The sequence below is a fragment of the Priapulus caudatus genome, unplaced genomic scaffold (genome assembly GCF_000485595.1).
Source record: "Priapulus caudatus unplaced genomic scaffold, Priapulus_caudatus-5.0.1 Scaffold1647, whole genome shotgun sequence".
Lineage (NCBI taxonomy): Eukaryota > Metazoa > Priapulida > Priapulimorpha > Priapulimorphida > Priapulidae > Priapulus > Priapulus caudatus.
Window position 1 is genome coordinate 38,435 of NW_014578708.1, and position 12,172 is coordinate 50,606.

A 12,172-nucleotide genomic window follows, 5' to 3' on the forward strand; every position below is an offset into this window, starting at 1 on the left:
AGTAGACGGGGAGCAGAGGAATGTGTGCCAGAGTTCTGGATCATAAAATTTTATAGCTACAGGTGACCTGACCTTATCTGACCCTGGTCTCCGCTTATAGGGGCCTAGATCACACGTATATACATGATATCAAGAGCAGATAAAGAAGGCTTCTTTATCTGCTCTTGATGATATATGTACCGGCCAAAAGACGGTATAAATTATTGAAAGATTTTGGTTACGGAAAATTTATGGCCTGAAAAAAGTGCCGCGGCGGTCGCCGCGGCTGCCGCGGCAGTTCCGACGCCCTTGGTGTAGCATATTGCTTAACTTTATGTTGCTAGTTACTAGAGCAGTGTAAAGTAGTGTGTAGTAGTGTAGTGAAGTGTAGTGTAGCATATTGCTTAACTTTATGTTGCTAGTTACTAGAGTAGTGTAAAGTAGTGTGTAGTAGTGTAGTGAAGTGTAGTGTAGCATATTGCTTAACTTTATGTTGCTAGTTACGAGAGTAGTGTAAAGTAGTGTGTAGTAGTGTAGTGAAGTGTAGTGTAGCATATTGCTTAACTTTATGTTGCTAGTTACTAGAGCAGTGTAAAGTAGTGTGTAGTAGTGTAGTGTAGTGTAGCATATTGCTTAACTTTATGTTGCTAGTAACCAGTGTAGAGTAAAATGGCATTTAACTTTATGTTGGGGTGATACTCCATTAGGAGTGTTCCCAACTTTAATAGTCATGGTCATAGTAACTTATATATATATGGTCATGGTCATATATTAGTTTGTGGTTTTGATGTTTAACTTTATTTTGCTAGTAACTAGTGTAAAGTAGAGCTTGCAATCATGCTGCTAGTTAGCAGTGTACTGTGATGTAGCGCTAACAATTATGTTACTTGCTACTAATGTAACACACTGCTTAACTTCATGTTGCGTTACTAGTAGCGTTGTTGTAGTAGCAGTCGTAGTACCAGCATAGTAGTGCATGTAGCAAGACATTCACTCGCGCAGCGATACACGCGTGTGCGTGTGCGGACCCCAACCACCTCCTTCCCCCTGACGTACCGTAGGTTCGAACTTGAGCGTGGGTGCGGTGAGGAAGGCAGCGCGGTGGTCGGACAACACCACGGCGAACCCGGCCATCAGAGGTGAGTACTCCATGTGTGTGATGTGCGCACCCGATCCCTCCAACACCTCGGCTGCAACGACAACCGCACGAGAAAACGAGTCGAGTTTTGTTCCTCGTAATGAATAAATGTTATTAAACCCTAACCTTGACCCCAACGCTCTCCTGCTCTCTCTCTCTCTCTCTCTCTCTCTCTCTCTCTCTCTCTCTCTCTCTTTGTCGCTTTCTCTATCCTGCTCTCTCTCTCTCTCTCTTTGCCTCTTTCTCTATCCTCTATCCTATCTCTCATTACACGCAGCAACTCTCCGCATATAACTCATTATACGCCGACCGCCGAATAATATACTCTGTGCGTGAACGTCGCTGTGTATCTGTCCGTTTGCAGGCGGGAGAGGGAAGGTAGTTTTACCTCGGGAATGCTCCTGGTCGATGGAGAAGGGGACGCGTCCGAGACCGTAGCACATGTCGGAGTTGAGCGTGCCGTCCCACTTAAGCCGCTGTACGCTTCCCGTGTCCAAACACAGCACGAGCTCATCTCGTATTGGCACCAAGCTGCGGAAATATACATATCATGTAAAGATTAGGGTTAAAAAATACACAAGTGGATTATATATGCATGTACGCACGCATGCATGCATGTACTCACGCACGTTTGCGCGCACAGACGCACATGCACGCATACACACGCACACACAAGCTCAGACACACACATGCATACACCCAAATGTACGCATGCACGCATGCACGTATAGATGCACATCAAGAGTAGATAATAACACAATAATGTGTTATTATCTACTCTTGATACACATATTCCTAAAATCACACATACATTTACACAAACGTACATGTATGATAAAGCCAATAGATAAACTTTCACACACCGAGAGCGACGTATTTAGGCCGCGTATTAAGTATATGACACAAGTTGTTAAACATACGATCCTATCACGCACATTTCAAATAGCTCTATCTAGTATAAGTGTATTTAGCACGACATTTTTTCATAATCTGGAATTTAAACCAAAAGATAACGATAACGATACAGCGGCGGTCGGCCTGTAAACATCTATTTGGACCGATTTACAAGATAACAACCGCATTTCCCTACAAAATTCATCGCAGCTGGTTTTTCTTGCCACCGTAAATCGGGACTTAACGTTGAGCCCATGCATGATAGTTTACATGGATATCCTCTGCTTATAACCCTCCCCAAATGTTTGCTACAATAAACTGCTACTGGTGTTGAAAACCGTGTGACAGACCACGTATACAATACGGACACTATCACATCAATTACAAAGCAAAACTTGGCAAAAAGAGGCATCGACTCGGTGATTTTTAGACGAATGCACTAAACACGTAAAGAAAGCTTCGCTAAATCGGCCAGATAAAAGATTTCTCTACGCTAACAAGCTGTCAGCAGATTCATTAGAAGCACACTACCTCACGTCTACCCAGACATACATCGCAAATCTTCGATAAACCCTCCCGAAAAACACTCGAGACGCTGGCGCGGTTCCTGGTTCCTCGCAGAAAATAAACCCTTATCCACGGTCGTACAGAATGTAGGTGGCTAGATTTCACAGGCTTCACTTCCAATGAAAACCTTTATTAAAGCAGGCCATGCTCAGCAACACGACGCAACTTTCGACGACGCAACTTTCGCGCCACGGATGTTTCCTCGCTCCCAGTGAAAGACCCTTATTAAAGGAATTTTGCACAGGGGAGAGATAGTGATCCGCTAGGGGACGGCTCTGATTGGCTAATTTTGTCTCTTATTTATTTTATTTTTTATTATTTTTGGCTAATTTTGTTTTATTTTAGAATTAGGGATAGGGTTAGGATTAGGATTAGGGTTAGGGTTAGGGTTAGGCTTAATTGATTTCTATATCCACAACTTATTTCTATATTCACTATCTCTCCCCTGAGACTAGCTATTATTAAAGTAGGCAATGCTATGTGACGTGCTTGCCAGTTTGCCGCGATGACATATGCGCAGGATGTACGTGGCTGGATTTTGCGGACCTCGCTACCAATAAAAGACCTTTATTAAAGCGTTGCTAAGCGACGCACGAGCGACTTTCGACGACGCCATTGTCGCGCGAGGTCTTACCTCGTCACCAGACCCTCGGTCTGCACGGAGAACTCCGGGTTGAGCGTGAAAGCGGGAACTTTCTCCGAGAGGAACAGCTCCGCGCTATCCCGCCTGAAGCTCGGTGATCTGCAGAGAGAGAGAGGGGGAAGGACCACGATGAGTCACCGTGGCAGGAGACGCACGCGCGGGAGCATGAATAAATCTAACAATTGATTCGTTCGCAAAACGCGTTTCTTTTCTACGGCGACAGTTCCGTCCATCGGAGTGCTTTTAATGATCATTATACGTGGGTGCATTATTCATCTGTTGCTCGTGCAGAAACAGCAAAGTATAGATCTATCAAGAAATAAAAGGAATTCCATCCCCGACACACACACACGCGCGCGCACACGCACACTGCATACACACACACACACACACACACACACACCATACTCGATATGAGTAGAGTTATCTAAAGGCAGTTACATTATTAATGGCAAAAGAATTCAAAGTGGATGTGGCTAAAATTGCTCATGTGAATACGATTATCTGTTTTCGAATGGGTAGCATTAAAATCGCGAAAATTCTCGTTCAGTTCGCATCCGAAAATTGTTTAGATTGTTCGATTTTAAAGCTGTTAGTTTCGAAATGTGTTGTGGACGTTAATGCATATAAAGTACCGCATTCACGCACGCTCGCGGAGATACATTTATAATTTCAATAATAGAAGATGGCGTACAAAATGCTTAATGTGTACCTGCTGTCCAGCTGTTGATACAGACTAGAATTTCCCACGGACTTGTCAACTTCCAACTTGTAGAACACGACATAACCTTTATCGGTCTGCGTAACAGAGCAAGCAAGATTTAACAATGGCAAACAACCGAGAAAAACAAACCGTCACCGAATTAGTGATTGTGCTGATCTGTGCATGCGTGCATTTTTACAGCCTGGAACAACTATCTAACACCGTTTAACTGAATATCCATATAAGGGGTAGCCAACATCTCTGGGGGAATCTTGATATCAAATATGTTACTACTTTAGCTCTAATCTGTCAGTGTCTTTCATTTCAAGTTATCTACTGTGACTGTTTGGTATGACACGACAGAAATTCATCCGACACGCAACTATCTCCAAAGCTCTGGTATATGCCCCAAGAATTTTAACTAAAATAAACACAAGTACGTGCTTCGATAGAATATATGGCGACAAGAAATTCAGCTATCCTCGGTATAAGTTGCTGAATGTATTCACTGTGTTAGCGATCAACCTTAATGACACAAAGTTAGTGTAAAAAGCGAGAAATGCAGGGAGTCTTCACCATGGAATACACACCACTACAGCAATGCAGGTCGAGTCTGGTTTCCACACGGCACACTTGTTCGATCCGAGCAAAGAAACAGAATTATCCGATCTCCTGTGACTGACGATTTGAACACATGGCTAGAAAAAAAGCATCGAAAACAATTCAGTTGTAAGCACGACAAAATGCACATTCTATTTTACAAGTGCACTATGTGGTACAGACGCTTCAATCTTTAAATAGGAATGGAACTAATTCTATCGATTCATTTTAATCCCTAACGTTGTAATTTATCTAGCCAATGCAAATTGCAAACCCACACCCCTGAGATAAATGTAACTATAAGCAGTTTTTATAGCTACACCCTACACACTAGCACACCACTGAGATAGACAATGATATTACAGTCCTCCAGTGACAAGACTGGAATGGCGGAAGTCACGAAAGACGTTTGCGTGCCAGCACTTAAAAAACTCATTATACAGTGAGCATGCTGCAGGTGTTACAGATGAGTTATTGCTCTGCTAACGTTTGATATTACCCACCGAACACACCCGCGAGGACACAGACTACGGCAGAGTCGTACGTACGCAGCTGCTACAATATCGTTTTATACGTCGGCAGATTATATACCACGAGGCTCGTGGTTTAATGGTGGAAGTGCAGGCACGACCAGGAGCAGTGTCAGAGAGAGTACAACTAACATATATGCAGCTGAAATCTTATATCATGCCACAAAGGCAATGAAACGGCTGTGATTGCAAATAGCTTGTATGATTTTGTTGCAGAAATATTTTGAGGAAAAGGTCCCCTAAGCTAGTAAAATAGGCGTTTTCGTCATGGAAGTTCTTCACCATTTGCACTTGAATAATGCAGATATTAGTGAATATATACCTTATCACAGTGGCGATTTTTACACGATCTTTTAAAATGTCCTAATTCAGCACAATTGCACTGACAGCGTATGCCAGAGTGTAAACTTTACTCTACACATGCAAGATTATTCACACTAGCATCTGTGTCTCTAGCGTTTACCGGATTTCTCACAATTCCAACGTAAACATTTTATAGGCTATATGTTATATGTTGATTTCTAGCTGCACCTTTAGTAGACGTACCGGTAGTAATACCAAGAATGTCACATGTAAACTCTATTTTTTACATAACTAGTATGTGCGGCTGATAACTGGCTAGGCATTCCGGTGGTTCAATTATGGCAAAGTATCCTATGGAACCTATTCATTATAAATTAACAAATAGTATAAATTTTCATAACTCAGAAAGTATCAAACATTATGCAGGTATGTGTGTCAAAAAATGACACAACATTACTGCTGCAGGGGTGGACGCTAGTCGACTAACCGTAACAGTAACAGGCCAAATTCGATGGTGTCGCCATGTATATGTATGTATGTGTATGTCATGCAACGTAGTCGCAAATGCAGACGTTATAACTCGCTTTGGTAATCAGGGTGCGGTTTGTCTGCTGCAGTCACCTTGTAACAATTGTTGCAATTTTTGCTTGTGTGGCATGATATGTGAATCGAGTAGCAGCTGAGGGCGTGACGGGGTGATATCCGACCGCAAAATATCAAGTACAGACCGCTCTGTTATGTCAATATCGCTTTCCGAATGATTATCCGCGTTTCAGAAGGTGCTTTTCATGCAATTATTTATCGTATCCCCGTCGAGAGTAAGCTTACGATACTTTTGGACATATTGGGACAGATATTTCGTCGACCAATGAAATTCAATTCGGATAGCGCTCGGTTCACTCGCCGAAATATCAATCCATTGAAAAAATAATAGATGGCGCAGCACTATCCTACGGTGTTTCCTATTGTGGACTCGCGGATAGCCGAAGAACCGGATAGTGATTTTCATTGGTGACAAATGTGAATGAGCACAGAACATTTTCTTTGGATGTTTATATATACATTACGTATTAACAACTTGATACTATAATTTATGTTGTGGCGGCTACCAGCGACATAATAGCGTGCCATGCACGCATAGATAAATGATTTAAGTTTCAGATTAAAGTAAGTTCCACGCAATAGATTGTATATATGGGCGGCCAGTATATTTATATAATACTTATAAGTGCACCTCCAAACTGGAGGTGGCTTTCCGTGATTGGATAGACGCGCGCAGACCCGCCATTACTGGGGTCTGCGTCGGCTCGGACTGTATTGAACGGGAACCTTAGATCGGTGTCTCCCTTTTCATTTTTGAGTTTCCCACGCGTAAATTTCACTTTGCCGGGAGATTTTGTTCCGGAGCTCCAGCTGATTCCAAGTAATGTTTAACCTGCTCTACCCAATCCCCATAAACATCTATGTTCATTTAGCCCCAAGATGGTGAGCATCATACCATTACCAGTTATATGATAGATTGACATATGTACTACCACGTTGATTATTATGCTACATACATGTGCTGCTTTTGTGATTTCATTCTGTGGCGATACACATTAAATAGGTACCAGGCAGTAGTGTACAAAGCTTTTTCGTAGTAATACTAAGTAGTAGTATACGTTATCATGAATACTGTAAAAGTAAAACCGTTACCATGTACTATTATTATTATCATGGCAACAAAATTACACAGTGGCTATATGCCCGCAGCCGGCGTATATCTGACGGCTGCCGGGCACGGTCTTCGATTCCTAAATGCCCGGGCAGTTTTTAATTTTTAGCGTTATCTCAAGTAAACAAGGGTTAGGTAGAGTTAGGATTAGGGTTAGGGTTAGGGTTAGGTTTAGGGCTAGAGTTAGGGTTTTTGTTAGGGTTAGGGTTAGGGTTAGAGTTAGGTTAAGAACATGCAGGGCATTTAAGGAAACGAAGACGTGCGCCGCTGCCGGGCATATAGCCACAGCGCAAAAATTACCGTTATTGGTGCAGTAATGACTGTTACTGGTGCATTACCGAACACTCCGGTAAATTGGGTAACTGCTATGCTACGGAAGTTTACGTTGCACTTTACCTGAAACGAAGTTGACACTTGGTCGACCTCGATACACTAAAGTAAATATGAGGTTATGATAATTAGGCCACTAGTGACAAACCTTGCAATACCAAATGGAGATTTCATGACCAGTGACGACGCAATAGACAACTCTTTCCCTGTTAGACGTAATGTAAAGCACTTTATAATCTTCGTCCAAAGGAATATTTAAATATCGCGGCCACGAAACTGGAAAATACATAGCTTAACTAAATGAAAGTTACTAAAACTTCGCTACGCAGTCTCCATATTGAGGCCCAACACGTCGCATGTAATGTAACGAGCGTTTTTATTCGACGGCTGTAGAGCGTTCATCCAATGGAAAAAGATCTGTCAAAATGCCTTCCAGGGGGCACTATAACAGCTGTTCCGATGTCCGGAAGAGGCACATTCAATGCATTGCGTGCGAATGTATGGACCATCGTGTTGTCATTCGTTATCGTGTGCAACTGAACTAAATCTATCTCACTGATCGGCATTTGGAGACAGTTTGCAGTATTGTGTACGCACAGGTAAGTGACTATCTATCTATGCTTGGACGTGATTAGCATGAATCTTTAGCGGCGCCATTACCATTTGATCGCAAGTTTTACATCGGTAGACACGTCCCGTTTTACATGTACTTTCAAGGTAGACACGTTTTAGAGTTCTCAACAGTTCACTGCGTGTTACTGAGGTTCCACCGGTCCCAAACGCTCAAACAATGCAATTTTTGGATGGACAAACTGCAGATCTGTGTTTTATTGCCGTTTTGCATTCAAAACCTATGGCGGTAGACTGTGACCTACATTGTGTACATGCATAGCATGCGAATTTGGTAACTTTTTGCAAAAGGGAACCTGCATAACGATTGCAGAGAAAAACAAGCGCTATCTGTTTATGATAAGAGTATATAATAACGTATTGGAAAGTTAATGTATTTCTCTCATGTGGTAAACCGAAAAATGATCGAATTTATCGTGTGTACTGTCCGTTTCCTGCAGTCGACAAGACATACATGTATGTGCATCAACGTGAATTTCACTCAGCATTTATGTACACTACGTCACTAGGCTATAAATAGTTAATACGCAAATCTCCCACCTCCGTATGTAAATGTAGGTAGGTAATGCGTTACAGACTCTCAGGCAGGTAAAGCTAGTAAGTAACCTCGGCTTTTAACCTCTTAATGGTCATGCACTGACCACGAGTGACTCTGAGCTGCACACTGTATGCGAGTAAACAAACCAGTGTTTACATGTACGTGGGAACGGGTCAGCAGGTGATAACTTGTTGACCAGGTCACAGTAGATATTCGGGACACGCGATTGAGTCACAGTACAGATTTCGACTTGAAAACAATGTCATTTATTATAATTACGTTGCAGTGAGTTCGAACCTATGGCAATGAGTAGCCCTGGAAATGTACTATGACAAGCATATAGCTAATAATTATTTTTATTACTATAGTAGATTGTCACAAAAATAACAACAGACGGGAATGCAGTAGTGATACAATGTAAAAGTCATTATAGCCATCAGTTATGTTAAACTATGTAAATCGTTAGTTACACAGTGATCAATTTTAAAACCATATATGAAATAATACAAAACATCAGATATACAGCCAGTAACTATGTGAAACTTCTAAACCAAATAAACCCAATTGCAGGCTTTCATTGTGCATTCCCAAAGTTTTGTCAGAAAACCTTTTCTTTCAAAGGCACAGATTAGAGGCAATATTGCAGATTTTTTTCCTTACATGTTATCCACAATAAACGAGCCACTAGACAGTTCATTCATCACTCCCTTTTTCCTATGCAAATTTGACATGCATTTCATTTAGTATGGATGGAAATTTAAACATCGGCTCTATGAGTATAATGTTATCAGGCACGTAATGTTATGAAACCGAAAATGCTTTTTTGAAGTCAGTATATATTGATTACATATACACGATTACGGCCAGTAATGAATATTTGCGCGCTTCAACATTTCGATGCATACTTTTGATCATTTAATATGCGCGTTTATTTTTACATCTTCAAACTCTTGTGCAAATAGCAGAACCCCCAATGATAAATATTAAAATTTGAAAATTCCTGATTCGCACATGGTAACTGTAGTGATGTTAAATATTTTGCTCACAGACCATGCAATCAAGATCTCGCATCTGCCGAAAGTCGTAAGATATAATTATTTTCTATTTGAACACCTGCGAAGAATGTAATATTAAAGTTGGCGATCCAGGCATGATTTACAGGGGGTTTGTTCGAAGCTGCCAGCAGATTTAATTTGGGCATGTGCAACATTTTGTCGTGCTCACACACTGTGAAGGGCTCGCTCGCTCTTGGCAGTCCATGACGAGGTGATGCATGACTGAACAGAAGGCAAAGAAAGGCACTTGTGAAAAATAAACACTGAGCACTTTTACGGGCGGCCACGACCAGTCTATTGAACGCGCACGCATGTAAGGTCTTTCAGCCACTTTGAAAGGTCCCGAAAAGTAGCACACGTGTTGTGTGGCATACATGTTGTGTGGCATACATGTATAGTCTTGAGTCAAAAACTGACGTGGAAATGTAGAAGTTACACAGCCAGTAAAAAAGGTGCAGTGCAACGCGTGTATATTTAACAATTTTTGATAATTGCAGAATGCACCATTTAATGGAAAGTATCGTTGTAATGCCATCACGCAAATATTAATAAATGTCTCGGAACTAAAAGCCATAATATTTTCCAGTTAGGTGTTATTTCAACTTGTGTCATAATAATAGCTCATTAACCATAACGCATATATTACTACATAATATTTGTCGCGGAGAACATGAAAAAATGAAACCTGCACGTTAGCAGGAATTAATGAAAACAAATGTGTTTTTATTCTCTTCTGACGTTAGCATGTAATTGATGATAGATAATTGTAGTTACACACTATACTCAGTATAGAGTGTTCAAACAGTTATTTTGCTGCAATTTAAACAACCGCCTAGGTATCCACATTACATTACTACAATGATTTTTTTACTTTACTTTTGAGAATTGAACCTTTTTTCAAAGAAATATCTGAACCTATAGTCTGGTCTGAATAACACAGGCCAGAGGGAATGACCATAAATGCACGGAATCATAATCAACTGGTATATTCACTCCTTCTATAACAGGTTCCGATTTGTAGAAGCGCGTACATAATGGCCGTTTATCGAAATTATATTTTAATTATTTAATTGGGTTTCACATTAATATCTGGTGAGATCTGCGCGTGGTGGCGTGTACGGCAAGTGACACCGCTTAAATGGAATGGTTGACCCTACCCGTGAGTGAGCACGCACGTCCGTGAGAGTGTCTGCCACTGTCTGTGTGTGTTAGCTGTGTAGTGTGGTACAGGGGGCATTGTCTCAGCATGGGGTATGTAGCATGGGAGTTAGCGTTGGTAGGGAGGGGGCGGACATGCACGCAATGTGAGTCACGCTTGTTCCGGTAACAGTGTGGAATACGGCGGCACACGCAAAGTTCGTTTCGCAAGTGGATTCTGTAGTGATGTAAAGGGATGTAAAGGTGTCACAAATCTTCGGTAAGTTACTAGTTATTGTATCATGATTTTAAAGACACTGAAAATCTTATAATTGCTTGGTTTAGTTCAATGGGAGTCATACCACATTTGTGGGTATAGCCGGTCTTGGTTTCGGTTTCAGATGCGGTTGCGGTTGCAGTTGTAGGTTGAGACGCGAAATTCTCGATGTTCGCAAAGTTATCTTTTCATGATGTTTAGGTTATATTTGAGAGTTTGAGGTGCAGTAAGTGTACCGGTACTCGTTTCTCCAGTTTAGAACTTCGTTCATGATATCAGAAGTAGATAATACTAATAGGGATCTACTTCCCTATGATTCGCTATTATCTACTTCTGATGATATAGAACTGATATCGTTGAGATAGAACTGATATCGTTGAGATAGAACTGTACTGGTATCTGACAAGTCCGCTGCTGCTGTAGCCCGACCAGGCTGTGCGACGGATTGTCTGTACAGAATAGGGGTATTCTAGGGGTATTCTAACAGTCTAGGGGCATTATATATATATGACAATCTATATATATATTATCAGGAGTAAGATAATATAGGATCCTAATATAAGATCCTATATTATCTTACTCCTGATATTATCATAGCGTCACAGCACACTTGCAGCGGCGAGTGCGGGAGCGTTCGGCGTTAGTTTTTACATAGGTTTTACAGTGACGCAAAGTTGATATACAGTGACGCAACAGTGGAACTGTAACAGAGGGGTACGGTAGTAGGGCCTATTTGTGAATGTGTGTTCATATTATTTTCAGTTTTTACTGACTGTCCCAAGTGCCTGTGGGTATAACTATTCTAACCCTAGCAATACCGTTTCTTGGAGCTACTGCTGCTGCTGCTGCTGGTGGTACAGCAGCAGCAGCAGCAGCAGCATCACCACGCACGCCAGCAGCAGCAGCTCCAGTCTCACTTGTTGTGTGTGTGTGACATCGTTTAATCTATCGTTTCAAACGGGGCTCCCCGCATCGCAGACTGACTACTGATGCAGCCAGCCAGCCACTCAGTCGAAATCTGTCAACCGATCAAATTAAGTAATGCACTGCTTATATTTCGTACTAGCTGCGGGTACCCGCTGCGCTGGGTAAAATCGTGCTACTAATTCATACTACTAATAATTGGACACAATA

The 12,172-nt window shown here is 41.6% G+C and overlaps 1 protein-coding gene across 1 annotated transcript in view; it reads right to left on the reverse strand.

The window, feature by feature from the left end:
- LOC106817245 (RAB6A-GEF complex partner protein 1-like) overlaps nucleotides 1-7,732 on the reverse strand; it is a gene marked incomplete at its 3' end in the record, with an annotated part of 27,505 nt that extends 19,773 nt beyond the window's left edge. Inside the window, exons 1-7 of the mRNA XM_014821909.1 lie at nucleotides 7,550-7,732; nucleotides 4,515-4,622; nucleotides 3,934-4,019; nucleotides 3,213-3,320; nucleotides 1,506-1,648; nucleotides 1,036-1,169; nucleotides 73-104 (exon numbers count right to left, since the gene is read on the reverse strand). Coding sequence (XP_014677395.1) covers nucleotides 73-104; nucleotides 1,036-1,169; nucleotides 1,506-1,648; nucleotides 3,213-3,320; nucleotides 3,934-4,019; nucleotides 4,515-4,622; nucleotides 7,550-7,690 — 752 coding nt within the window. The remainder of the gene's footprint in view (nucleotides 1-72; nucleotides 105-1,035; nucleotides 1,170-1,505; nucleotides 1,649-3,212; nucleotides 3,321-3,933; nucleotides 4,020-4,514; nucleotides 4,623-7,549) is intronic.
- Between the last annotated feature and the right edge of the window lie 4,440 nt (nucleotides 7,733-12,172).